Source organism: Phoenix dactylifera, chromosome 12 (assembly GCF_009389715.1).
Source record: "Phoenix dactylifera cultivar Barhee BC4 chromosome 12, palm_55x_up_171113_PBpolish2nd_filt_p, whole genome shotgun sequence".
NCBI lineage: Eukaryota > Viridiplantae > Streptophyta > Magnoliopsida > Arecales > Arecaceae > Phoenix > Phoenix dactylifera.
Genome location: NC_052403.1, coordinates 5,436,803 through 5,463,698, shown reverse-complemented (window position 1 = coordinate 5,463,698; position 26,896 = coordinate 5,436,803). Strand labels below are relative to the sequence as shown.

The following is a 26,896-nucleotide window of genomic DNA, read 5'->3' as shown; positions in this document are numbered from 1 at the left end:
CCATATCATTGTACAAGAAATTAAATTAATATTTTCTTACAGAATCAATAGTTAAATGAATTTTTATACAAAATTCAACAAAATGATAAAATGATCGACTCCATCACTTGCACCCTCAAATCCGGAATGCATAAGAGCGATAGGGTTGGAAGTTGAAAGATAGAAAGGGAGCTTCCGTTCTCTTTATAGACCTCATCACTCATCAGACTCAATTATAAATCGATCATTCTCTGTTTACCTGCGACAACAAAAAAATATCTGTTCCCCCACTGCAGTCGAAGCTCTTGGATTCCTCTACCTGCACGGTCAATCAAATTCGTACGAAGTAGAAAAAGAGCTCACGGCTGAAAGTCGACGGAAGAAAACGGAAATCACCATGAAAGTTCCTCCTCTGCTCTTCCCCTGCTTTCTTGCGCCCGTAAAATTGCAGGCCAAACCACCAAGAAGCAAAGAAAAAGAGAGAAACATGTTCCACATTTCTTTCCCTTTCCTTCGATCCGAAATTCTAAACCACAAAAACAGTGCAATTGTAGCCAATATATACCCAAACCGAAGGACTGCAATCTCTCACAGCAGGAAATTATTCCTGTATCACCTTTCTTCTACTAGTATACTATTATCACTAGGCCATCTTCATTATTCCACATCCAAATCAAATATTAGAGATGTATCCAAGCCTCAGCGACTTCCCTTCCCTTCTTCTCCCACTCATTTTCCTCTTTACGTCCACTTCTCTTCATTTCACAGCGGCATCATCTCTCCCCACCTCATTCAAACTGCACCAGGTCCCCAGCACAAACGTCGGCCCGGAGTTCTTGGACCCAACCCTTCCCCCGGCCCTCCCCAAAGAGACCACCCCCAAGTGCTCCGTTCTCGTCCTCCAGCGTGCACTTCGCCGACACCATCGGCTCCCCTCCCGCCACCGCCAACTACACCCAGCCCCAACGAGTGCCCCGCCCCCTGACCCGCGTCATCCTCCCTCTCCGTCTCCGACGTCCAGAAGGACCGCGTCACTGCTGTCTGGATAAACGCGGGGAGGTGATCCGCACCACCACCCCCCTCCCCACCTCCCCCGGTGGCGCCTTCTGGAAGGTTCCACAAGGGACATCATCCGCTACTCCGCGCTCCTCATGCGCCTCGGCGACGCCGGCACCGTCTCCATGATGCTGGAGAACTCTAACAACGCCGCCGTCCCCGGCGTTTTCTCTGCCAACGTCTCCCTCCACTTCTACCGTGGCGCCGTCCCTGTCGCCCGCCCGGAAGCCATTGGCACCGCCCACCCGACCGTCAAAGGCCTCTACCGCGAGCCGGCCGACCTCATCATCCCCATTTCTTGTGGACACGGAGCCGGGGGCGGCGGCTTCTGGTTCCAGGTCAACAACGACTCACACGTACCGGCGGCGTCCGTCGCCATTCCAAGAAACACCTACCGTGCCGTGATCGAAATCTTCGGCTCCTACCACGCCGATGACGAGTTCTGGTATACAAACCCGCTCCGATCCTCCTCATTCCGGGAAGAGCTCGGCATGTCCCGAGCCAATGGCGCTTTCCGCCAGTTATACGCGACCATCGACGGAAAGTTCGTCGGCGGCCACATTCCATTCGCCGTAATATACCCTGGCTCGATCAACCCCTACTTCTGGTCCCCGGTGGCTACCATCGGCGCCTTCGACATCCCATCCTACGACCCTCGATATAACGCCATTCCTGGGGCTATTGCTAGACGGGCAGCCGCATGAAATCGGGTTCGGGTGAGGGACAGCCAACCTTACTGGCTCCTGAGTGGAAACCTCCATTTATGGGTGGATGCGTGGTCCGACGTGGTGGAAGCCGGGCTGTTGGACTACTCCGCGCCACCGCTCCAAATTAACCGGCATTGCCGAGTGGCGGAACCAGGACGGGCAGTCGGAGGTGGACGCCGAGGGGCTGATCCGGTTCTCGGGTGGGTGAGCTCGTCAAGGGGAACATCACCCACCACGGTGAGGCAGAAGGTAAAGTTCAAGAGCCAGGTGGAGGTCCAGAACCGGGGGGCAGTGAAACAGGTGGAGATGATCAACAAGGAGAGGACCACGGTGGGGTGACCAAGGGGAACCAGCGGTGGGGAGGGTGCAGCTCTTCGTGGAGGCGCCGCTCCAGGTGCAGACGTCGAGCGTGAGTGCGATCGCCGGGGCGGTGTTTCAGAAGACGAGGCTGCACCACCAGCTCCAGGAGACCCTCAACTTGAACGAGAACATGGCTGTGAGCACGAGCGCGCTGACGGACCGGCAGGACGCGGAGGGGTCGGTGCTCATGCACGACGGGGCGCCGGTCTGGGGGAGCGGAAGTACCAGATCGTCGTACAAGTATAGGGATGAGAATACCTGCTATCTAAAGGACGGTGAACGCCGCCGGTGGCGTGGTCAAGTTCGACGTTCGCCAGCCCTCAGTGCTCTTGCGGTTACCGTGGCTTAGGATTTAGGTCGCTGGATGTGCGGTTCTCCAGCTTGCTCTGGTGGCTGGATTATCTCAATATTAGGCGTAATGTTACAATAAGTGATTGACCCTGAGACACGCTGCAGTAGAGAAGGCATGTTATAAATATGTTATCGTAAAACGCTTCGTTTTCTGTTAGCAATTTAGGAGAGCATTGCTATGGCTCAAGAACATACCAGTATACCAACTGTTTCAAGATATGGTAGGACCGTAGGATGGACAAATGATCATACGGAGACAAGAAGCACACTCATAGATTGGATTCTTCAAATATTATTTACAAATTTATCTAATTAAGATAAATAAAAATTATGAATTCTGGCATGGATGGGAAGCTCTGTGGAAGATGAGAGTGGCATCTAGGGTGAGAACTTTTGTGAGGAGGATGTTGTTGTGGGGAAAGATTGCCTACCAATCAGTTTTCTACGTCAGCTTGCCCTTTCTGGCATAATTTTTTTCTGAATTTATTAATCATTTGTCCTATGAGCGCTTGCATGCTTGTGGTTGTTTGGCAGGAAACGTATTCCCGTTCCTCCACCTGGTTGGAACTGATGGATGCGTAGGATAAACTTCTAGCTTCGTTTCTTGATATTTTATGGGTCATTTGGAAGATAAAAAATGTTTTAGTTTGCAGGTGGGGAGACATGGTGGTGCATGGAGCATCTTATGTTACTACTGAGTATCTGAAACAGCACATAAAGAAGCATTTCCTTAATGTGCCTATCTGGGTGCGATGGATTCCTCCAACCAACTCAATGGGCTAAAATTAACACGGATGTGGTCTTTCCTTGCAGAGATGGATCATGCAGGAACTGGATTTTTGATTAGATCTTAAACTAGTTTTTGCATGCATGCAGGTTACCTGACCTTACCAACTAAAAGGTCCCTTGTTTGCTGAGGCATAGGCCTTGGGAGAGACCCTGCAGGAGGAGAAACTACATCATGCACTATGTGCACCAGCATGATAGTGCATCACACCAATCACCTCATCTCCTGTGTATAGGCCAAGGACCAAGACAAGCACATGATGAATGGAGCTCACAAGAAAGAGACGAGATGATTGGTGTGGTGCACGGCCATATGGCTGGGGTGCAAATTGGACAAGTAGGGCCGGATCATGAGTGACCTCAACCCGACCCGATTCCTCGTTCGGGGTCTTAATATTGGTCCTACCAAATGTAGGAACGGATCGAGTCCACGGCTTAAATTTTTAACCCAACGGATTATTTGAGTTGGGTTTGGTCCATGTATAACCTGTCCCAACCCAAAAATTTTGGATCCAGATCGGATTTAGGTTAAATCAGAGTCATATATATAGAGTTCTAAAGTGAAAAAGTTAAATTTAGACAAAAGAAAATTCTAACATCATCCCAACACATTCTTTTGGGAAGTATGTTACAACACATTTAGCATGATAATTTTTTTCCAACAAGACTCAGAAAATAATTGAAAAGAGTTCAAAAAGTGGAGCATCCCTATGGATTATACGAATTATTATGTTTACATATATCTAATAGACCGAAGGCAAAGCAAGAATAGAATGCTAAGTCAGTATCAATCTATAATCTAAAAATCAAACTTTTTCATTCAAGTATATCACTCGGCTATATAGTTTGTCACAACATCTCAATGTCATGTGAATAAAATCAAATCAATAAGCTTGGATTGGCAGGATGGTGACACCATTTATTTCAAACCAATTAATTGATGATGAATACCACTATGATATGGGACTAATCTCTAATTAGGACTTTTCAAGCTGGATTATTACGTTAAAAGATCCAAATTAAACCCATATAACAATCAGATTGGTCGGGTAGGGTCAAAACTCTATAAATCCAAACTCAATCCAAAATGTAGAATGAGTTCAAATTTGAAAAGGAGTTCAAATTTGAAATCTGACCCAGCCCCATATATGGATCCTTAAATCGGATCTCGATTGAGTCTAAGCGGGTCAGATCGGATAAGATCACGGGGTCAACCCAACCCATTTGCAGCCTTGCATGTGGTGTGGGGTATATAATTTCCCTTGTAGAAGGCTTATAAAATTAATATACCACAATTCAGCATCAAATGTGATTCCCTCTTATGTTATTCATAAGAAGGTTGAGCAAATCCTTGGATGATCTAGATTATAAATGCATATATTTTGGGTATTCTCTAACACTTCACTCAGATCTAACACATGCATTGTTAGGGAAACATGCTGCAGACTGGCTAGCAAATTTTGGCAGACAAAGCAATTAAAGATATGGACCAGAATTATAAAATTTTCCCTTTCTTTTCAGCAAATTTTGTATTTTAATTGTTCAGGTGTAGTACCCAACGATGTAATTAGCACCCCTGTTTAGCTGTATGCTTAAAAATTATAAACTATTACTAGTCATCATATTCAGGAAACTAGGGTGGCCTGTCCCTGTACCAACTAGGATTGCGTACATGTCCAATAAGTTATTGATCAGAGAGATTAATTTGATCAGAGAGTTTATTTTTTTATGCAGAGTTGTTTTGGGTATTTGACGAGGTATTTATCTGTTCAAGAAGTTTAGAAGGTGTTGATTGCTAATGAACTTCGGAAAGAGAACCCAGTAAAAATGTGCAGTTTCAAAGTAGAAACGGTGTTATCCTCCTTCCTTCTTGCTAATTGCTTTATATGAAATGGTGTTAAGTTGGCTAACCAACCAATGGCCTTCAAAATGGGCTTTTCACTTAAGAAATGGATTTTTTTTTCCAGCTTTTTATGATTCTCTTGCATTAGAGTTCAAGACTGTTGAAGGTTGTCGGTGATATTAATGTTGTGTTTAATAAAGGCGGGGCCGCATGTTGCCTCCCTAGTCATCAAAAAAGATATTAATGCTGTCAGTGGATTTTCTGTATTTTGGTGAGCCTTTGGAGGTTTTCCTTCCAATATAATGTTGTTTTATTCATCGCTTTCAAAAATTCAGAGTTTATTCTTTTATGCAGAGTTTTTTTTTTGGGGTATCTGACGAGGTAATTATTTGCTCAAGAAGTTTAGAAGGTGTTTGACTGCTAATGAACTTCGGAAGGGGAACTCAGTCAAAATGTGTAATTTCAAAGTATATATCCAAATCTCTGCTTTAAAGAAAAAAAAATTCAATAATTATTTGTCAAAAAAGCTCAACTTGTTTTCCTACGTAACCTTTTACGTCCTAATGTACCACGCATTTATAAGATAGCTTTCATACTGCAGTACATAAAACCTGGCAATGTTATCATTTTGTTTTCCTGCATTTGACCTGTGGAAAAAGATACTTTCTGAAACAGTAGTTTGAAGTGACAACAGATAAGAAAGGTGCAGGTAATAGGATCGGGGACATGCTTTTTCTTCTGAAACACAAATTAAAAACCTGAAGTTCAAAGCAGCACCAGAATAGCGAGCAGAATTAGAGTGAGGGTGACTGAATTGAACTGCGACTTTTGATGTGATGGTGATCCCTGAACCCACAACAAAGTGGAAGTAACGTGGAGTAGTTTGAGGAGTTCCTCAGAATAGTCGAGGGGAAAGGTGGCATTGGTGGTTGGGATGTTGCTCTGAAGAGGATGGACTGAGAGAAGAATTGAGTACCCCAGCATACTGGGTGTTGGCTTGTATGATTTGAAGAGAATGAAGGAGAGAGGCTAGGGGAATGAGGGAATCGAAATGGAAGAGACTCAAGTCTGTTTGGATTTAGATGAATAGATGAATCTATGTAAGCAATAGCAGCAGTGTTGGCATTGGAGGACTCGCAAATGGAGAACTTTGTAATGCCAGAGGCTGGGTCAATGGCGACAATGACAGTTCTTACACAGTTGTTTGGCACAAAATGGAGAAAGATTCGGACAGCTCCCATGCGTTGTGGAAGGTTATATATGCGAGAGGTACATCTAGCTTGATGTTTTTTGAAGATAATCCATGTCTTTATATGGATATTAACCAGGTAAAAGAGGATCTTTATTTTAGAAAAATACTTACTCCAGTGAGTTTTTTTTAAAGTTGGACAAGGAGCCATGCATGTGAACTGCAATATAGATAGCATTCTGTGGCTACTGTGGCTTGCCACAAAACTAAGAAGTTGCCTAATCCTATGCTTGTCATCTAGCAGGGCAACTAGCTCAAGTTGACCTCAATGATTATAAGGAAGCTATATTAAAGTCACATGCATCTGGTACTGAATTATTCCTTTTTCCATTATTTTCTTGTTATTTTATGAGAAGCTATCTTTTCTCAATGTGGTCCACTAAAATAATAACAAAAGGAGCATCAACATGAAAGAACTTACGCTTAGAAGAATATCCAAAAGCAAATTATAAAATGTCCTTTTAGTAGTTCAGGTTTGTTCTGTGGAGGATTATATATGTCTGTGTTTTGAATTTAGTATAAACCAGAGTGCATTGGAAGGCCTAGACATGTAACTAAAGAAGAATTAATTATTATAACATCTGTGGTTAGCTTGTACTCAAGTTTCAGATCCAGAACAAGTTATTAGACGATCACAATACAGAATCACATAGAGTTTGAAATGTAAGTTTAATTTGTCGACTTATTTAAAAAGAATTTGGTAAAAATATATACTAAGATTATTGATCTCGATGGTTTGCCAAAAAGAAGAAGAAGAAGAAGAGAAAAGAGAGGGGGGTGGTGACAGGAGTTATTGATTGCGATGAACAGCTTGTGGTAAGATGATGTTCTTCAATATCTAAACAAACATTGAACCTCAGCATTCTGAACAGATCCCCCCTTCCCCCTCCTCCAAGACCAGCAAATTAGGTAAAATTGTTTTAGGAAAATTAAGATAAATATTTTACTAGGCCTGGCTTAACCACAAGCGAACTTGAACATAAAAATTAGCAGTCTACTTATGGTCTCTTTCTTCTTTAGGCTTGTCATATGTTGTGGATTAATGTAAGATAATCCAACATGATGACATGACGTAAAAATATTATATTGTTAGGACCTAGAATCTCATAGAAAAAGGTTAATAAAGAAGATATTAGTTGGATTTCTTAGCTGTATATAAGTGTCCAAGATCCAGCTATAAATAATTAATGTGGGACTTAATACACAAATTCTTACATCCTTTATTTTAAGCATTGCTGTGTTTGCTAGACTAAGAATCCAAATTCAATCAAATCCAATCAAAACACCATGAGCAACCTATGTTCAGCTGTAATGAATCTATGCTACTGTGACCTCTAATTCATAAGAGCCACGGATCTGGCCTACTCTAAGACCATTTATTACAATTTAGGATCTTACCTAAAAAAAGGCTAAAAAATATTATTTAGGTTTTTTAGTCCTATATAACACTACAGAAAAAATAGTTATTTCCGACACTCAACTGCCGACGCTAGGGAGAAGCGTCGACAATTTGGCTAGTGCGCCAAAATTTGCCGGCACTTCTAAATAGCATCGGAAGATACCAACGCTTTCTGTAAAGTGTCGGCGGGAACCTGAAGCGTCGTCGGAAACCAAAATGAAAATGATGCTGTAGAAAACGTTGTCGGAGGTTGATTCCCCCAGGCCGATTCCGATTTGGTCCCCTCCTCCAATGACGCTTTAGAAAATATTGTTAGAGGCCGATTCCCCCCAAACGATTCTTCAGAATGCGCTCCCAATCCCCAACTCCTCTAGCCGCCCCACCCTTATACAAATCCTTAATCCTCTCTTTCTCTCTCCGTCGTTGCCTTCCTATCCCTAACCCAGTAACCCCTCAAGTCGCAACCTCCCCCCCCCCCACCGCCTCCTTACAAATCCCTAACCCCCTGCCCTTCTCTCTCCGTCGCTCGCCTCCCGATCCCTAACCCCTCCCCTTCTCTCTCCATCGATGATGGTTGCGAACTCCGTCCTCACCAATGGTGGTAAGGGGCAGTCGCCCGGCCGTCTCATGGCGGTGTACAGCGAGGTGCAGATAAGTCGCCTCAACCACCCCCTCCTCCTCCGCTCCGTCGTCAGAGGGCCCTTCAAGATCGTTGACGGGCCTTCAAGCTCCACCGCCGGAAACCCTGGTATCCATCTCCGATCTAAAGAAGTTGGAGTCCGAGGCGTCGTCCTTCCACAATGACCCCCGCCAGTGCTGCGCTTCTTTCTGAGATATGACATTTATTTGGCAATTTATTTGGCAATGAACCATTTTTTATACTTCTCAGGCTTATATCATTTATATGGGAAGCAGAAGCACTGAGACCCAAATGAGATATTGAGACGGAATCACCAAATGCTCATGACTACTGTTCATGGAGGAAGGTTTGAACGGGACTAATATTCTTGTTGCAGAGTTCAGTGGTTCTAAGAGAACAGGACTAATATGACCTCTGACCTTTAAAGCTTGCTAAAAGAAAAAAATCTTTTTAAATATTTTTTTTTAAAAAAACTAATTATAATGACGCTTTAAAGCGTCGTTATGTTATTAAAAAAATAGCGGTTAAAAGCCGATGCTTTCAAACGTCGCTAACTACCCGACGCTTAAAAACGTCGGCTCTAAAAAGCGTCGCTATTCAAGAACGTCAGCAAATTTTTTTTTCCACTCTCACCTAGCTGACGCTTTTATGACGCTTTAGAAAGCATCGGCGGAAAAATTACCGATGCTTATAAGTATCGGTATAGGCTTTTAGAAGACGCCAAAAAGGACAAGTTTTTTGTAGTGTAAATATCCAAATTCTCACTGATAAATAATTATTCCATATGAGATTAAACATAAATCCGCACAAGTTCTCACACTATAGTAGATTAAATCTCTAAATATCTGGTCAAAACAATTCAAGGAACCGGTTTATTCTGCAAAATTATTTGCAAACTTAGGAACTACCAGCTTCATCACTAGGATGATCAAAGTGCTATTTGGTCCATACTTGTACCTCCATCTATATTTGCATGGGGTCCACCACATATGATCCTTATGATCCTCAAACTCCAGCGAAGAGTCAAAATCCCCTCAAGGAATCAGAGCATGCATTCCGACCTGCTTTATTTGAACAATACATGCCTGTACTGTACTGATCGCATGGAGCCATCCAGGAGATGGCCGTAGCCAGTGAAAGAAGTGCTTTTAAAGGCAGGCTCCGTTGTACCCGGAAAAAAAAAAAAACAGGGAAGGGCAAGGTCCGAGCTGTGCAAGTGGCAGGCTTTGGACCTCGCATTCAGGGCCCTTGTCGCTCTCTCTGGACGGCCATCTATCAAAAGGACTGAATACTTATTTTATTTTAATTAATATAAATATAGATATGAATACTAATGGGATGAAAATAATTATATTTATATTTATTTTTAATAAATATGGATATAAATTAGATACTAGAACTATAAATATAAGCACGAATATAAATCAGATAATTAAACTTTATGACAGTAAAATCAAAAAATATTACTAAGTGGATGGTAATCAAATTAATAGCATATTAATATGGTTATATATTTTTCTTAAAAAAAATTATGAGTGCTACAAAAAATTATATAGAATTACAAATAGAATAGGATATTTGGATATGGATATTGGATACTTGTCGATTCATGTTCATATCTATTTTTTTTGGCAAATATGGATACGGCTATGAATACTAGTAGGATACTCGAATTTCTATTTATATATATTCAGATAGACTTAGATACGAAAATGAATTCGGATAAATATTATCCGGTCTACTTTCACCTCTATATTTGGGTTGCGGGAAGAGAAGAAAAAGTGTGATTAGCATAGACTTATATTTGATTAGATGTTTCAAATAAAAGAGATGGAAAATAACCTTTGCATGTAAATAAGTTTTTCGGTCTCTCATGAAAATTAGAAATCCATATGGAATATGGAAAACCCTTTTTTCTGTGGGTTGAGAATCAAGGTGAAATCCTTTTTTTTAGAAATACCTTTAATCCTAATGGCTTATGTCTTTTTTTTCCTTTTGTAGTCAATTTATTAAGGGCATAAAAGTTATATTATACAATTTTTCTAAAAAAGTAATACTCAACCAAATATATGTCAATTCAGAATATGTGCTTTCTATGCCACTTTTTTATGATGAATTAAATATGCTAAAATCATTTTTTAGATCCAGAGATCGGCTTTCCAAAAAATATATTTTAATGAGGTAAAACTATTTCTGTATATCAAATGAGTCCAAGGGGTTAATTAAAAGAACCTGGGAGCTTGGTTGGTTCAAGGCTAGCTAGTGCTTGGCTTATTTTATAATTAAGCTGAGCAAGCTCAGCGGCTGGATTGAAGAAACATTTTTTTTACATAATTTTTGATAAAAATACTAGAAAATAGAAATAGAAAGAGTTATATCAAGTGGCATAATATACTAAAATTGGTTACACTGCTCTCTAAGTGAAGAGGATATCTACTCATCTCGATTCCAAAATTAATAATGAAATATCCAAATCATAGATTTGCATTGCTGAATTATAATTTATAATACTAAATATATATATATATATATATATATATTACGTTGTCTAGCCTGTGCATTATATAGATACAAGAATGGATGGTTTTCAATTTTCTACCATGTTAAAATAAGTGACAAAGTATTTAAATTAAAAATTCATCTTATTGACCATGATTGACTTATCCTAATATATGTATAAATTGAAAATTGCTTGATTTTAATGCTTAGATTATATCAAGATATGGTCTCATATTATTTTAACTATTTATTTTTGTATCTAGTTGATGCATGTATTAGGGACCACTAATATATATATATATATATATATATATATATATATATATATATATATATATATTATTTCTAAGTAATTTTAGTATTATAAATTATGATCAATGATGTGGATTTTTGATTTGGATATCTATTATTGATTTTGGAGCTGAAAAAAGTAAATATTTTCTTCTTGAAAGAGGAGCATAGTCTCTTTATATATTAAGAGAGTATTACATTCATAATTCTAGCATCCTCCAATTACTTTTTAAATAAATTGAGAAAGGATAATGATCATCAAGAAAAGCAACATATTGCAGCCATAATAACTTTCCACTTTGTAAGGATCTAAAACATTAAAATAATACCAATAGCTATTAACCTGGTTAGCAGCCCCCTCCCAAGATTCAAAGCCTGGTGGCAGCACATGACCATCTGGTTGTAAAATGTTAAAAAAAAAAAAACTTTCGAGTGATTAGAAGGTTCTATAGCTCCTTGGCTAGTTTATGTGCCTTTTGATGTCAATGTTTACAATTTTTAAGCAAAATCTTTTAGTTTCAGACAATCTAACAGTCAACTTCTATTACTTTTTTATTTTTCAATCTTATTCCTTTGCATGTACTTGTTTGTTTTCTCATCAATTTAGGATTAGATAAATTGACACCTGAGTTTAAGATCTTGGTTCCATATCATATTTTTATGCACAGGATTGTTTTAATTGCTTCTTCTTCTTCTTTGATTTTCATGTCATCAGGGCTTTTGTAACTCTAGAATACATTGGGTAATTTAAAATTCTCTCTCTCTCTCTCTCTAACACACACACACACACACACACACACACACGCACGTACATAATTATCTGATTTTTTTCTTAAATACAGGTGGGCGTTCATATTTGGTTTTTGACCCAAAACCTTTATCTAGAACGTAGTAGGCCAGAGAGCGGTGCAAATCAGCAAACCGACTGAAACCTCGCTTTCTAGCCATAGCTTGGATTACTCGATTCCTTCAATGATTGAAAACAATCAATTACAGTAGGGTGAGTTACCTATAATTTACAAAATTTCAGAAAAAGGTAAAGTAGGAAAAGTTTGGGTTAAGATAATGGAGATTAATATTTCTTGTTGAGTTTTATAAGATCGGAACAAATTATTTTCTAGTTGCAATTAGCTGCTTGCTCTACATGCCATCATATTTTCTATTGAAAAATAAGAGAAAGCGAAATATCATTCCATACAGTACCAAATGACGCTATATAATAATATATTACTCCATAAATCGTACGATATAACCACCATTAGCAACTCTTAGTGGGCTATCATTCTGATCTTAAAAGCATATTAAACAAGGAAGGTGAAGGGTCTCCCCTATGCCACAAGAAATTATTGCGTGCACGACAACATTGGTGCAAGAGAAACTATTTATCAGAGTGATTAGTCCACCATAGTACGCCGCGTCAATTGGTGGCGTGCACCAGCATGGCTGTGCATGCAATATTTTTTCTTGTGCCATACATTCATGAACACATCTGTGCATGCACACATTCAAGTTTTCTATAGCTAACAATGCAAAACTAAGTAACTTTAATAGAACAATGCTAGAAAATCATGATTAGATTGTATTAATTTTAAACTTTTATCTTTTTTGGATAATAAAATTGGTGTCAATTATTAATCACTTATTAACAAACATAGGCATGCACAAGCTCAAAATGTCTTAAATTGGTTTGATCTCTAAATGTTGAAATTGGAACCCAAAATCCGTATTTTTGGGCTGATCCCCCCTCCCCTCCTCCCTTCCTCCAACAAACAAACAAATTAGTTAGTTAGTTAATTAACTGGGTCGCATTTTAATATGACATGTTGGAGTTAACATTTCTGACCTTTCTGTAATTGAAGCTCAATTGGGCCCACTCGAGCAGGTTCTATATTTGCGCTGGGCATGGATCCGGGATCTAACTGTATTATGAGGTAGATGCCGCTTGAATTGATCATTTGATTCTTCTCTGCCCCTTCTCCTCTTCCTTTTGGAACTTCTTTCCAATTGAACTACGGTCTTGATCAATTTGATACCGCTTGGTTTCTTCTAATCAAGGCTGGAGTATTTGGAAGGACAGAAACAAGAGAATCGTCCTTCACAATTCTAGAAGCCAGCATCCTGTCTTTGATGAGATAATGGGACTTTTTTAGGATCTGAAAACCTCCCCTCTCGAGCAAACTTCTCCCTTTTGTTTCTTTTCTTTTTAAAAAAAATTCTTACATTCCGAAGTTTTACATAGGCCTTGACCGATCCCGTGGTCATCCACGAGATAATGGGCAGGAAGATGAAACGGAGGGTACTTGCTTCCCTTTTTAACTGCAAGCCCTCAAACTGTACCTTTTTTTTTTTTTTTTTCGAAAAAGTATGAAGGAAGGAAGGTGCTGTCCCTAACTTTATCAATAGAGAACTATTTACAAGGAAGTATTTATATGTATGAAAGAGAGATTACCGTGGTTATCTCGCGGAGCTAAAGAGAAGCTTTTGCATTTCTATGGCTATCCAACTGTATTTGAACCCTGGTGGGGGCATTTTGAACCCTGGAGGGGGCACCCAGTTGTACTTCTAAATAGCTGCTCAAATATGCTACAGCCTACAAGTAAAAAAGAGAAAAAGAGAGACTAGTTTGGCCAAACTTCATGGCCTGACTTTGTTGCTTGACGGAATTGACCAGATAGTCCTGGTTGTTATTTTACAGATTAGTCACAGGCATGGAAGTCATATGAATTAAAAGATCCGTGACAAACTCTATTTCAGTAAGTCTATTTGAGGATTTATTAAAACATGCTCACCTATTTTAAGTATCAAAAATCCAATTATATGACAGTATGTGTATGCCTGCATGCATGCATGTTTGTATACTTTTAAGTACATATTGTCATAACAATATGTTCAATAGTACGTGTGTGCATGTATGGATGTATGTATGTCTATTAGTTTAAAATGGGTATTTTTCAATTGCAAGGAATGAAAATACTTTTTTCGCTCTCTATTAAATGAAAAGATACAACTCAATAACAGATCCATAGGAGTTGTTGAATTCAAAATAATATAGAATATCTCTAAGCAATACATAGATGACAAGTTACAATCTTCAAAAAGATTTATTGCTTAATACAAAAAAAAAATATACTTAATTGACGGATACAACCATTAATTATATACACACTGGTGCATGTATAAGTTGTATGCTAAAATAAGATATTAAATGCAGTTATTTTCACAGCCTCCTACGATGTAATGCAAGGAAGAGATCAAGTGGAAGTGGAAGTGAAAGTGAAGAAAGGCATATAATTTTGGATAAATAAAACATATAAATATCTTCATCAATTTTTGTGCTCATGTTTCTTGGGTCATTCAAAAACTCATTCTAAATCTTTAAAAAAAAATAAAATGAACTAGATATTTGCGACATTGGCATGATCTAATTTGCTTATTTTGCATAGGTCTTTGCAGCACGTTCCACTTTTTTGTTTAGGTTAGATGTGCATGGACTTGAAGATTTAGATTTGCTAATCCAACTTATTGGGGCTAATTAGGGTTCATAGGCTTCCACAGCATGAATCTCAACTCCAGCCGTATCACATTGACAGCCAGTTCGTGTACTTTTTTTCCGCTTCACAGTGCAGCACACCCACAAGCATTCATCCGAGTCACGTCCTAAACCGGGGGCCACCACGTGAACCCTCACCCTCCTCCCGTCAATCTCTTTCCGTCGCCCTCCACCTTTACATTCCCATCCAACCCACCCTTCTTCCTTCTTCTCTTCTTTCATCCCTCCCCCCGAGATCGAGATCGAGATCGAGATCGAGATCGAGGAGAGAGGAAGTGCAAGCAAAAGAGCGATCTATATCCAAGAAAAACAAAGGAGGAGGAGGAGGAGGAGGAGGAGGAAGTGCATGGAATCAGGCCCCGGGCGGTCCGGTGCGGGGGAGGGATGCTCCTCCTCCCCCAGGGGTGACACGGATCACCCCCCTCCGGCGCCGGCGCCGGCGCCGCCGAGCAGGTACGAGTCACAGAAGCGACGGGACTGGAACACGTTCCTGCAGTACCTGCGGAACCACAAGCCGCCGCTGACGCTGGCGCGCTGCAGCGGCGCCCACGTGATCGAGTTCCTGCGGTACCTGGACCAGTTCGGGAAGACCAAGGTCCACAACGCCGGGTGCGCCTTCTTCGGCCACCCAAACCCGCCGGGCCCCTGCGCCTGCCCTTTAAAGCAGGCCTGGGGCTCCCTGGACGCCCTCATCGGCCGCCTGCGAGCAGCCTACGAGGAGAGCGGCGGGAGGCCAGAGGCGAACCCCTTCGCCGCCCGCGCCGTCCGCATCTACCTTCGTGAGGTCCGCGAGAGCCAGTCCAAGGCCCGGGGCATCGCCTACGAGAAGAAGAAGCGGAAGCGCCAGCCGCCAGCCTCGGCTGCCGGGAGCGGACAGTCTTCTGGAGGAGGAGGAGGAGGAGGAGGAGGAGAGTCTTCTTCCGCTGCTGCTGCTGCTGCGGCTGGGACTCGTCCAGGGCGAGGTGGGGGATCCGGTGCTCCGTCGGGTGGTTCTTCTTCTTCTTGAGTATAGATCCTCGTCACTCTCCTATTTCTTGCTCTTGTTTCTTTCTTCTTTTTTTTTTGCTATTATTTGATGATAAAGTGGGTCAGTAAGATAGGAGTTTGTTATATTATTGGCGATTATCTCTTCCCTCCCTCCTTCTTTATCCTTCTGCCGAGGCGTGAGGAAGGATTTCCAGAAGAGAAGAGTTGAGATCTGTCTCTTTTGATCTCTCGACTTCTTTCTTCTTTCAAGAATGAATAGTAAGTTTAATTGATGATTAGTTTGATTTCCTCTTGCCTTGAGTTTTGCTTTGTGGTTGATGTGATTTACGCAGAAGAGAACTTATACAACCTATAACAGCTTCTCTTTCCTTTTTCTCAGCAAACACTTTTAAGATGAACTGTTTTCATTACCAATTTCTTCCAACCAGTATACTCCCCATTATAACTTGATCCCGTCCTCTTACTTCAGTCACCATCTTCTCTATTATTATTCTTTTTTTTTCTAGAGAAACATTCTAGTCATCATCTTCAGGCTCCTCTATCCGATCTCATGACACCTCAAGACATGCAATCATCTTCCAATAAATTTCCCTGAGAAAAGGGATCAAATTTCCCCTTCCAAGATAGCGTAAGCCCACGAGTTCACATTCCAGGAGGGGGTTCGACGCATAAGCCCAACTTTTAAAACTTCTTGTGGAGCTACGGTCAAATCCTTACCCGAGTCCAGCTTTTTCTTTCCTTAACTGCGCTGACGGCGGCGCACGATGCAAGCGAATCACTGGTCCCCGGGCGGATCGGCCTGCGAGCTTCTGGACCGCGAGGCCTTTCCCGCACGTGCGTCCCGCCACCCTCTGGGCTCACCCCTCGCCCTCTCTTCCACTCTGAGCTCTCTCCCAGTCTGCCACCGCGGCAGCATTAGTCCTTCTTGCTCTTTTCCCTCCTTCCCCTCCCACCTCTCTGCCCTTCTTTGCCATCAAAGGGAGAGCACAAGCTCTACTTCCTCTCTCTCTCTCTCTCTCTCTCTCTAGCAGTGGCTTTTTTCTTTTTGCCCTGCAACTGTAACTTATTTGGTAATATCTATGATTATGGCAACCTTAATGAAGTGACTCGTACCAGGGCTTATCTTTTGTACTAACTTTATTACGGGAAAATAAATTGTACGTCCGTTTCTCTATCCTCTTCTTTTCCCTTTTTATTCTGCTATTTTTGAACTGGATTTTGCCTATTTCTGATCTCCGACTCTTCTTTCCTGCTGATTCTTGTGATGGTGAGCCTGTGGAATAGCCCGTACCATGAGAATAGCAGTAAACCTCCCTTTTTCTCTTTCTCAGGCAGTCAAACCATGTAAACTTCGGTCCACAACATCGCATGCTGAGGGGGATGAATTAAGTTCTTTGTCTTGTCATGGCCCCTCCAGATCTCTTTAGCCCTTACTGTGCAGAAACTGGTGATTTAAGATGTTCCAATATTTTGGTTTTTAATGGATGTTTTTTCAGTTAAAGCACTCTCGGTATGTGGGGTGTGAGGAGTATAGTGTTGCTGTTCTTAGTTGGTGAGAGGAAGGGGACGAGTACCGCACTGTCCGGTCGGGTCCAAACCGCCATCCGGCAAAATTATTACGTAGACCCTTGTCTTGTAAGGAGTATATACTTAAATATTAGTGAGGCTTTTGCCTCCACATGCATGACACCACTCTTATTTAATGAAACAAAAATCAAACAAAAATCATACGGAGAGACTGCCTCAATATATATATATATATATATATATATATATATATATATATATATATATATATATATATATATATATATATATTATTTTTTACTAACAAAGCCAACAGTCTTATGATTATGATTATCATTATGAAAAAAAAATCATAGCATTTCGTTTCTTTCTCAGAACATATTTTTGCCGGTACACATTACATAATCTAATGATACACACCAAACAAATTAATTATTTACCAAGTTAATACACATCTTTAGATAAATCAATGCACAATTTTCATGATATTCATCATTATACAATATAATACCGAGTGATACACATTTAAACAATTAATCATTAATAACCTATTACACATCTCCAAATAAATGATGCATAATTTTTAAAACATTATATTCACCAGTACACACTGCATAGCCGGATGATCTACACTCATCAACCTTCTGATACATACTGCAAGACACATCCAGCAATGATTTAATATACACTTTTAGGTAAATCGATTTACAATTTTCAGAATATACTTTTTATCAATACATACTATATAACTAGATGATATACATCAAGCAAATTAGTCATATAGTAAGCCAAAACACATCTTTAAATAAATCAATACACAGTTTTCAGAACATGATGTTCATCAATATCAGTATACAGTAAATAATTTTCTAACTTTGTTTAATTTGCTAAATGTGCATCACTTGGTCATATACTATGTACCGGTGAACATTACATTTTAAAAACTTTATACCGATTAACCTAAAGTTATGTATTAACCTGCTAGATGTTTAATTTTCTTCGTGTGTATCATCTAATTATGTAGTATATGCTAATAAAAAATATATTCTATATTAATATTAATTTTTTTAAATGAGTACTAAAAAAATATAGTAAAATAAAAAGATTGTGCATATTTCTTTTTTTGTGCGTGTCCCATATGATTTTAGCTCCAATTAAAGTACCCCGCCATTCCTTGCTCGCCACCCTGGCGCAACCCATTCCCATCATTGTACGGCTAAGAACAAACTCCAATGCCTTCACCTGATTCCAAGAACAAATTATTTATGTCGCGTTGCTTCCCTTGGTGTGTTAATGTCTCTCTGGTTGGCAACTTTTTTGCTAAAAGATTAGTGTATCAGAAACCAACGCAAGGTGATTTAAGAGCATCTATTGAGGCATTACTTAAATGATTCGAGTCTTCACTCGCTATATTACTTAATGGCATGGTGATTCCTCCAGAATTTTTCTACCTGATTGCTTAGTTTAAGTAGGATTGTGTTTCTATCGATTCATTAATGAGATTTAACAATAGGCATCTAACAGCACTTCATATTAATAATGATCTGCAGTCTTTTCAATTGATTGGGTTCATAATATGGTGTTTTTCTTTCTTAATTTATTAGTTTATTATAATCTAGGCAGGTGCTCCTGCCCGAAAATATAATCTAAGAATGTACTACGTTGGTGTCGGTATTGTTTCTTCAGTGATAGCTCTTGCCATTGGATTACCTAACATTCACTTCTTTATTCTGAACCAATCTTTACTCAGGCCTGGTTAGGGTTTAATTCTTGCCATGTGTAGCAGTGTAGGGCAAGACTTACCTTATATTTAAGGCTAGGTGACAAGAGCTGCTGACCTAGGGGCGTTTTCGGAATGCAAGCATATTTAGGACATGGCATTGGTCCTCGCCAGTGCCGGCATCAAGGGGCAAGCTTAAATAAGGTAGCCATTTGGGAGGCTTATGAGTGGGGTCATCTGGAACATTCGAAGGACTCAAAATTTACTGCAAGGCTCACATAAAATGTTGGGCAACATACGCGTTAATGGTTCCCATTTTTCACCCAGATTTATTGGCCTTGGAGTCAAGGGGAGGGCTTCTATGTTTGCAGAACAGATGTGGGATCTCTTGGATCTGAGATCTGAACCCAAATGATGGAAAAAAACCCTCATTTTTGTTCCTTCTGGAAGGTTTAGAAGATAAATTTGACCCTACACCAATCATGATGCTGCTGTCTCAACTGAACAAATCTATCAACTTTATATGATGTGTTTTAGCTAGCTGTTATGCTTGATTTATTAAGTTGTTTGGATTTAGTTGAAATTTTATTTCAGATAGTCTTCTTCTCTGTAAAGGATAGTAATTGTTGATATTGGTGGCTATCAATAGCTGATGTAGGGGATATCGAGCATTTTCATTCTTAGCTTAGCTTATATATATAAAGAACCAGTTTGCCATGGCTTCTCTTGTGGCACATCTTGAACTTATAAATGCATCGGCTATTTCGGCAGGTCTCCTTCACCTACTCCATTGGGTGATATTAACCGGCAAGAATCAGTGCCATCAATTAGAATCATGCAAAGAGGAGAACTTCCCTCTTTTTGAGAAATAAAGCAAAAACCTAATCATACTTGTTGAGTTTCTGGTCTTAAAGAAAGGTGGCCCCTGAATGTTATTTGTAGATGCTTGAGGAGATGATGATTTGTAAAAAGATCAGACGTTTTATAAGGATATATATTTGGCTGGTAGTGTTTGTGGACCGTTCTTAAATCTCTTTTTATAAGTAATACATATGATGCGCCAACCTCCCAGTTAAGAAATTAATGTATAAGATGGATTGATGCTCTTTTTCAGGTGTCCGCTGCACAAAAATTTAAGGAATGAATGCTGGGGTCATGCTGGCGAACATGTCAACTTTCTTCAGATGATGAGATGCCTGTTAATATATACGGATGCTTTGTCTGAACTCGAGAAAGTTTATTAAAATGTTAAGTTCTCTTTGTTGTCAGGAATTTTAGGTTTAGCTTCTCAAGGAAGGAGTTTAGGTTATTGATGCCCATCATGTTTAAACTTGTAGGTTGTTTGGTAAAAGCCACAATATTATCATTCTTGTAGAAAAATGTTGAAGCATCTGAAGTGAACAATCAATAATCTAATTTAAGATGCCCTTTTCTAGACTATTATGCACAGAAATGCTAGTGCAATTCGTGTTCCTAAGAGCATGGATAGAGAAATTAGTTAATTGGAGGATCTGTTAAGTGAACTAGATATTTATTTCAAATTAGTTGATATAATTAGATTGGATCAAAAAGAAAGATGGAATTAAAATATATTTGAGTTGATGATATGAGGAAAGATATATATCACCGAAATAATCTCTAGCCAATTAAATCCCTTGTCCTTAAAAGAAAATTCAACTACAGTAGCTAAAGTATAAGCATCTTATAACTAGTTCATCATCTAGATACATGTGATGCGTTTTTCTAGATCATGCCTGATTTCAGTTGTGTTGCAATGAATGCTTATTTGGAGGTCATTATAGGTGCTAAGAGAAGGTATATAGATACGATTTTCCTCAATATTAAAGCAAGAGAAAGGAAGAATTAAAGCTGAAATCATGATTGTGCATGATGAATTGCTAAGAATCTTAAGAGAGCAGCTTCATTTCTTAAATAATGGTTCAAGAAATTCACAGATAGTAGTGTGCATAGTGTTTTTTTTTTTTGAGAAAATATTGTGCCCAATGCAATACCTGAATTTAAAAGTGATCCATTAATTTTCTGGGAACAGTTTGGTCTTTGGGCAGAAAATCAAATATTTGAAGCCTAGACGACCAGCACAGGTCAGCTTCATCTTAATCTTTTCTCGGGTAAGCGCAGCTTTACCTTAATTAGCATGATAAACTTTCTCATAGTGTATATTAAAATGTAGGGTTTGGAATACACAGAAAGACTATGCAACAGGTTAATTAATTTAGGGGGGACTGATTCATTCCTGAGATTTGTGAAGCCATAAGATAAAGTGGAATAATTCTTACCCCCCCCCCCCCCCCAAAAAAAACTAATTAAAAAAAAAAGAAAAAGGAAGAGGAGGACTAATTATTTCATAATTTTACAGGAGAATGTCTCTAAGCAACCAGACCTTTATTTTCGGTTTTTTGGAGGGTAAGAGAACTAATCAGACTTCTACCATATAAATACTGGAGTTGGTAGGTTCAATCTGAAGAGAAATTTTAATAATGTCTGCATCTTATCTAGAGACTCCAAATATAGGGAAGATGGAGATTATAGATGATAGTAAGATCAAGGATTTATGTTGCACGACTAGAAAATTTTGGTTGCAGATTAATTCTTATTATATATATGCTCTAAATCATCAGTATGTTGCATGGGATAAATGGCAGTACTAAAGACCATCCCAATGAACTTGGTATTAATAAGAACCAACGAACTTGGTATTAGCATTGAAGAATTGTGGCATTACGGTATTTCACATAAAAAGGCAGGTGAACATATCTCAAGACATTTCAAGAGGCGCACAGAACCAGCAGAAGCTGTAATGGATACTTCCAAGGGACCTTATCAAAACTTTGGCATGCAAAAAACTCCAAAAATAAGGGAGAAAATCATATCCCCCCAACCAATACAAAAAAAAAAAAAGGAAGAAGAAGAAGAAAAGAAGAAGTCAAACGCAAAAGGTTGCCTGCTAATAGTATTCTATAACTGAATTGTTAGGCTAGTACGAATTGTAAGGGAAAGTCAGCTTAAGTCTAATAGTAAGGGCAGACAGAGAGTTTTAGAACCAGAACCATAAGATGAAGCTACTGGGCATATCGCTTTTCGCATATCACTTATCCCGGTCACCCCCTCCATCTAGAGAACATAAGTTCAAACCCTAATTTTTTCCTTTTTTGCTTCACTTCCACTTCGCTATTTTATATGTGATGTGGTCTCAACCCTTATATTCTGAATTAGGAAGAGAAACAAGCAAGAAAATTATGAATTGCAACATGCTCTCCGTAAGTTAGTTTTGTGACATGCCATTTGTCATGGCCTTCTCCTTGGGGGCAGCTCTTGGCCTAACTTCCTTTTTTACGGAGTCTGACATATGAATAACTTGAATAATTATGCGATCGATATTGGAATATTTACATACATGATATCACTTATTCTAACTATATCCCTCAAAAAAAAAAAGAAGTAAACATCTGAAAGTTAACTTCCCTTCATCGTGCATTAAATCCAAAAAAAGAGAGAAAATTATGGTCATTAATTTAAAAATAGTACTTTATCATTATCGGAATTTAGCCCTTAAATCCCAAGTCCTTTTTTAAGTGAAATAGAATAAAAATTAAAAACGTCAAGCTCTAAGATGAAGTGTTAAGAGTAAATTTGCTTAAGTATTGGTGGATTGACATTTTGGTGGAAATAAATTATTTAAGGGGCTGATAATATTAAGTTTCTAAACTACCATATAAATATCTGGGGGAAGGGGTTAAGATCATTTGAAAGTCAGTTAAATTAATCAGAAAAATTTGATAGTTGCTTCCTTAACGTGAAAGAATAGAGATATGAGCATAACTGATGATAATCAAGACTGGTTTAGGATTTTGAATGAAAGTAAACAAGAAAATTGCTTAATAATAATTGGAGAGAGTTCCTATATACTTGAAACAGTTGAAGGTGATACTTATAAAAAAAATGCCTTAGTTTTTTGAAAGTTTTGAAAATGAATGAGAAAGTTTAATTTTGTTGTCACTAAAAGACTTTCAGGGTGAAATTGAACATTGTCATTTTCAGGGGATAATTTTTTTTTTTTTTGGTTAAAACAGATGTATCATATATGAAGGGTACGAATTAATACACACAAAAAAATCAAAGAGGACAGCTTTATGCTGTTAACTTTCCTTTGCTATGTGAGTAATTTCTTCTTTTTTTTCGATTGAAAGGGAGGTTAAGACCACCTGTCCGTTAAGTGAATAATCAATTTCTCCTCACCCCTCCTTTTTTCTTAATGTATTCTTAAAATTGAGTAGATCACAACTAGTTTGGTTCAGAAGAGTTAAGAGGGCGATAGAGAGAAAGAACTACTTCATTTATTTCAAAAGAACTTGCAAAAGTAAAATACGGATCATAAAGAGGTAGGGGCATTCAAGATTTAACCTTATCTTGTGAAGTGGGTGGAGATATTTTTGTCCAAAGAACGAAGCACTTGAATGAGAACTATAGAGGCAACAGTTCGATTTCCTGCGAGGGCTAACAAAAGATTCTATTGGCCTTTCTGAAAGAAAGTACTCACGTAGGAGACCACCTTATAAATAATGACAGTATTGAGGTAAGAGATGAAGAAAACAATGTATTATGAATTACTTCTTTTTCTTTGTTATGTAAAAATACATTATCTATCCAATGCTTGAAGCTTTTTTTTTTTTTTTTGAGAATAAAGGAGCCTTGAAGCTAATTCGAATTATTAATTTGGGTTATTAAGAAGCATGGTGTTGCTTCTACCATAAGGGAGGGAACAAAAAAAAAAAGCAGTATGGTCTTATGGTGTGAAATGAGATTTTAAGACTAGCAACTAAGAGGACTCGTTAGGCAACTGAGAGGTTGCTTTCATAAGTGGAGGTAGAGGTGGAGATGGGAGAAAGTAGTATACAATATCTGTTCCCACCTTTCTAAAGGTCCGGAAGGATTGCGATTCAACATCTAAAGCAGGCTACTTTATTCGCAAACACAGTGTTGCTTTAAAAGTTGAAAATCTCCATTCGGTTGTCTGTTGCTTTAATACAAGAGGCTGAAGCTAGTTAATTAATAACTGAGTCATGTTGCTCTATATTTTCATGAGGTCCTAGAAGGAAAGGACCAGTTTAAACCCATCCTCAAGAATGTTTTGAAAATGGTAGGGTCTAGTGGCAGCTACGTGAGGATAACTTTCCTATCATCTTATTGTTGAAAAAAATTGGGAAAAAAATAAGACTATCTGCCTGGAGAATCTCAAATTCATGTTGCAATATGAATTTGGACTCCTCATGGAGCTCACTTTTTGCTTCACTTATTAAGGTATTTTAGTTCGTCTCCGAGTCTTTAGAAGACAATCCTCACTTATTAAAGAATTTTTGCTTCACATATTAAGGTTTGTCCTACTCTTAAGATATTAAGATAGAAGACTGCATAAGGCCATAAGTACTGACTTGTGGGCCATGGCTCGCTCAAATAAAACCTTCAGAGTAGTGGACTCCATAGAAGATAATTAATCTGAGAGCAACATTATTTGTCTCTCAGTTTATATGCGTAGCCTGATACATTTTTTTGCCCTCCTCTCTGCATCCTACGTAACCTTTAACCGCAGCCCGTACCAAAACCAGGTTCAGAGGGAAGCGACGTCGTCGGGAGGGCAAACGTGGCTCCGGCGGCATCTCCGCCATTCGATCGTACGGCAGCCGGACGGAGCAAGGGCGAGGGCTGGGCGGGAATTACGGGAATGAGGTCAGGGTGGGCCCGATTCCTTTGACGCGGTGTCGACTCGGTCCCCGACAGGGAGATCTATTTGACTATTTTGACATCTTGCCACCTTAGAACGCAGAGGCCCTCTTGTACCCGGCGGCAACGCCGAGCAGCGACCCCACCCACCCACCAAAGTGCGCTTTGCTGTGGACGTGACATGCCATGCCATGCCATGAAGGAAGGAGATGCCAAGTTCCACAAAAAATGCTTTGGGACCCAGAAAAACCTATCCATTGCCACAATGTCATGTAGGGATTGGTGGTTTATCTTGCAGCTCCATCATGTATCACATCGATTTGGGAGAGCTCCAAAATTCGCTTGTGCCATATGTCATGAAGCTTGTCATCAAAATAAAGTTGGAGAAGTGCACTGCTCCATTCCCCATGCTTGTTCTCATGTATACGCTATGCTCAATAATTGACAGGGTCCCATGTAATACTTGCATTATTCTCGAACCACCATGTAGGACAAGAAATTGAGCAGGATTCAGTAGGAACAATACTTATAAATATCTCAGCTTGACCGCCTTGTGACGCTGAGAGATTAATAATTTATTTAATGTAGCACATTTTTTATATCACGACTCCTTGCCATGTAGCAAGAGATAACTAATAAAGCGCGCACATCCTCACTCCTATTGATATCATGAATTGCACCAATTCCTTCATGCCATGAGTCATGACAATTGTGAGAGAGAAAATATTCGATTCTATTGTTGGTCCCCTGAACGTCACCTAGTGTTTAAGTTGATCCACAGAAAGATTGAAAAGAGCATAAAAAATGGATGCGAGTTATATTTATTATTATTATTGTTGTTGTTGTTGTTGTTTAACGGAAAAGAGCACTTGATGGAAGACTGTGAAGTTATCGATAATTAGAAAATCTAGAACCAAAATAACATGCTTGTTTTTGGTAGACATACCTTTTTTTTTTTACATTTTTCAGTTCGTAGGGCGCCTCTCTTTCCTCTATGCCACCAAGACAAGAGAAGAGAAAAATAATACTGAATCTAACAAAATGAATCATAATTATGATATCCTGCATATGTTTTTCCTGCACATGCGCACACGAACACAGCACAAAGATTTTAATATTGGAACCAAGTTATGCCGTATCGGTCCGAACCGAACAGTACGAGGCGTACCGTAATATATCACTTCAATACTGGTACGCGGTGCCGATACTCGATATGCCCAAAAAACTCCCTATTGTACCATATCGATATTGTGCTAGTGTGGCACCGGTACGGAATCTGGTATCGAAATGATGAATTTTGATTAGAATGCATACACCCTAGGCTAAATACTCATGCATGTGCTTCTATATTTAAAAATAGGATTTTTTTTGCATATATACCCTCCAAAATATATAAAATTGTATGAATACTTTCGTAGAATTGCTATTTGCTTGTATAATATTAAAAAACACTTATTTTGCATGAATACCTTTTTTTTTACTTTCTTTTATATATATATATATATATATATATATATATATATATATATATATATATATATATATATATTCATACCATCTAACACCGTTAAAAAATAAATGATTTAAAATTAAAATAACTGAAATACCCTATATGTATACATGCAAAAAAAATTATATAGATATACATGCAAATAGCAATTTTGTAAGGGCATTTATCCAATTACACATATTTAGAAGGATATAATCATTAATAAAAAAAATCCAATAAAAATAATCATTAATAAAAAAAAAGATAACAAAAAAAAATTAAATCATATTAATATCAACTCTTATGGCATAATCACCCGGCCTCACTTGATTTATTGGTAACAGTAGTGTGACGGGCTCCCACACATGAGATTCAAAAAGAACAATAGAATGCACCATATTGTATGCTTCCACCATTGACAAAGATACACATCCATGGCAGCCAGTCTTCAAGCCACAGCAAACTTGCTAGATTTTGCAACAACGGAGGCTTCGTCCTTGCACCCTGTCACCTTCACGTGATTGTTACGTAAGCGTGCTTCCCCATTGACTTCTTGTACTACCAAAGTCGCAACTAATGGTCTTAGAAACCGAAGCATCCCATGCCATTATGTTTCGGATCACATCACATTGTACAGAAACTATGATGCCGAACTGAAAAAATGCCAAAATTAGGACCAAGAAGAGCTTTTAAAAGTAACGAAGCGATTCAAGAGATCTCATTG

At 39.0% G+C, this 26,896-nt stretch overlaps 1 protein-coding gene across 2 annotated transcripts; it reads left to right on the top strand.

The window, feature by feature from the left end:
- The first annotated feature begins 14,806 nt into the window (after positions 1-14,806).
- LOC103722786 (protein G1-like7) lies at positions 14,807-20,379 on the top strand. Of its 2 annotated transcripts, none has more exons than XM_039132415.1 (2): positions 14,807-15,716; positions 19,716-20,015. In XM_039132415.1, exon 1 carries the CDS (start codon positions 15,057-15,059, stop codon positions 15,714-15,716), a length of 660 nt encoding a protein of 219 aa, XP_038988343.1. In that variant the 5' UTR covers positions 14,807-15,056; the 3' UTR covers positions 19,716-20,015. The 2 variants fall into 2 exon arrangements, with proteins under 2 accessions (XP_038988343.1, XP_038988344.1); XM_039132416.1 differs by lacking the exon at positions 19,716-20,015 and adding an exon at positions 20,059-20,379 and having other exon boundaries at positions 14,811-15,716.
- The last annotated feature ends 6,517 nt before the right edge of the window (positions 20,380-26,896 follow it).

Bases quoted from the DNA above. Each gene is read 5' to 3' on its own strand.
- LOC103722786 (XM_039132416.1), top strand. From the start codon at position 15,057: ATGGAATCAGGCCCCGGGCGGTCCGGTGCGGGGGAGGGATGCTCCTCC.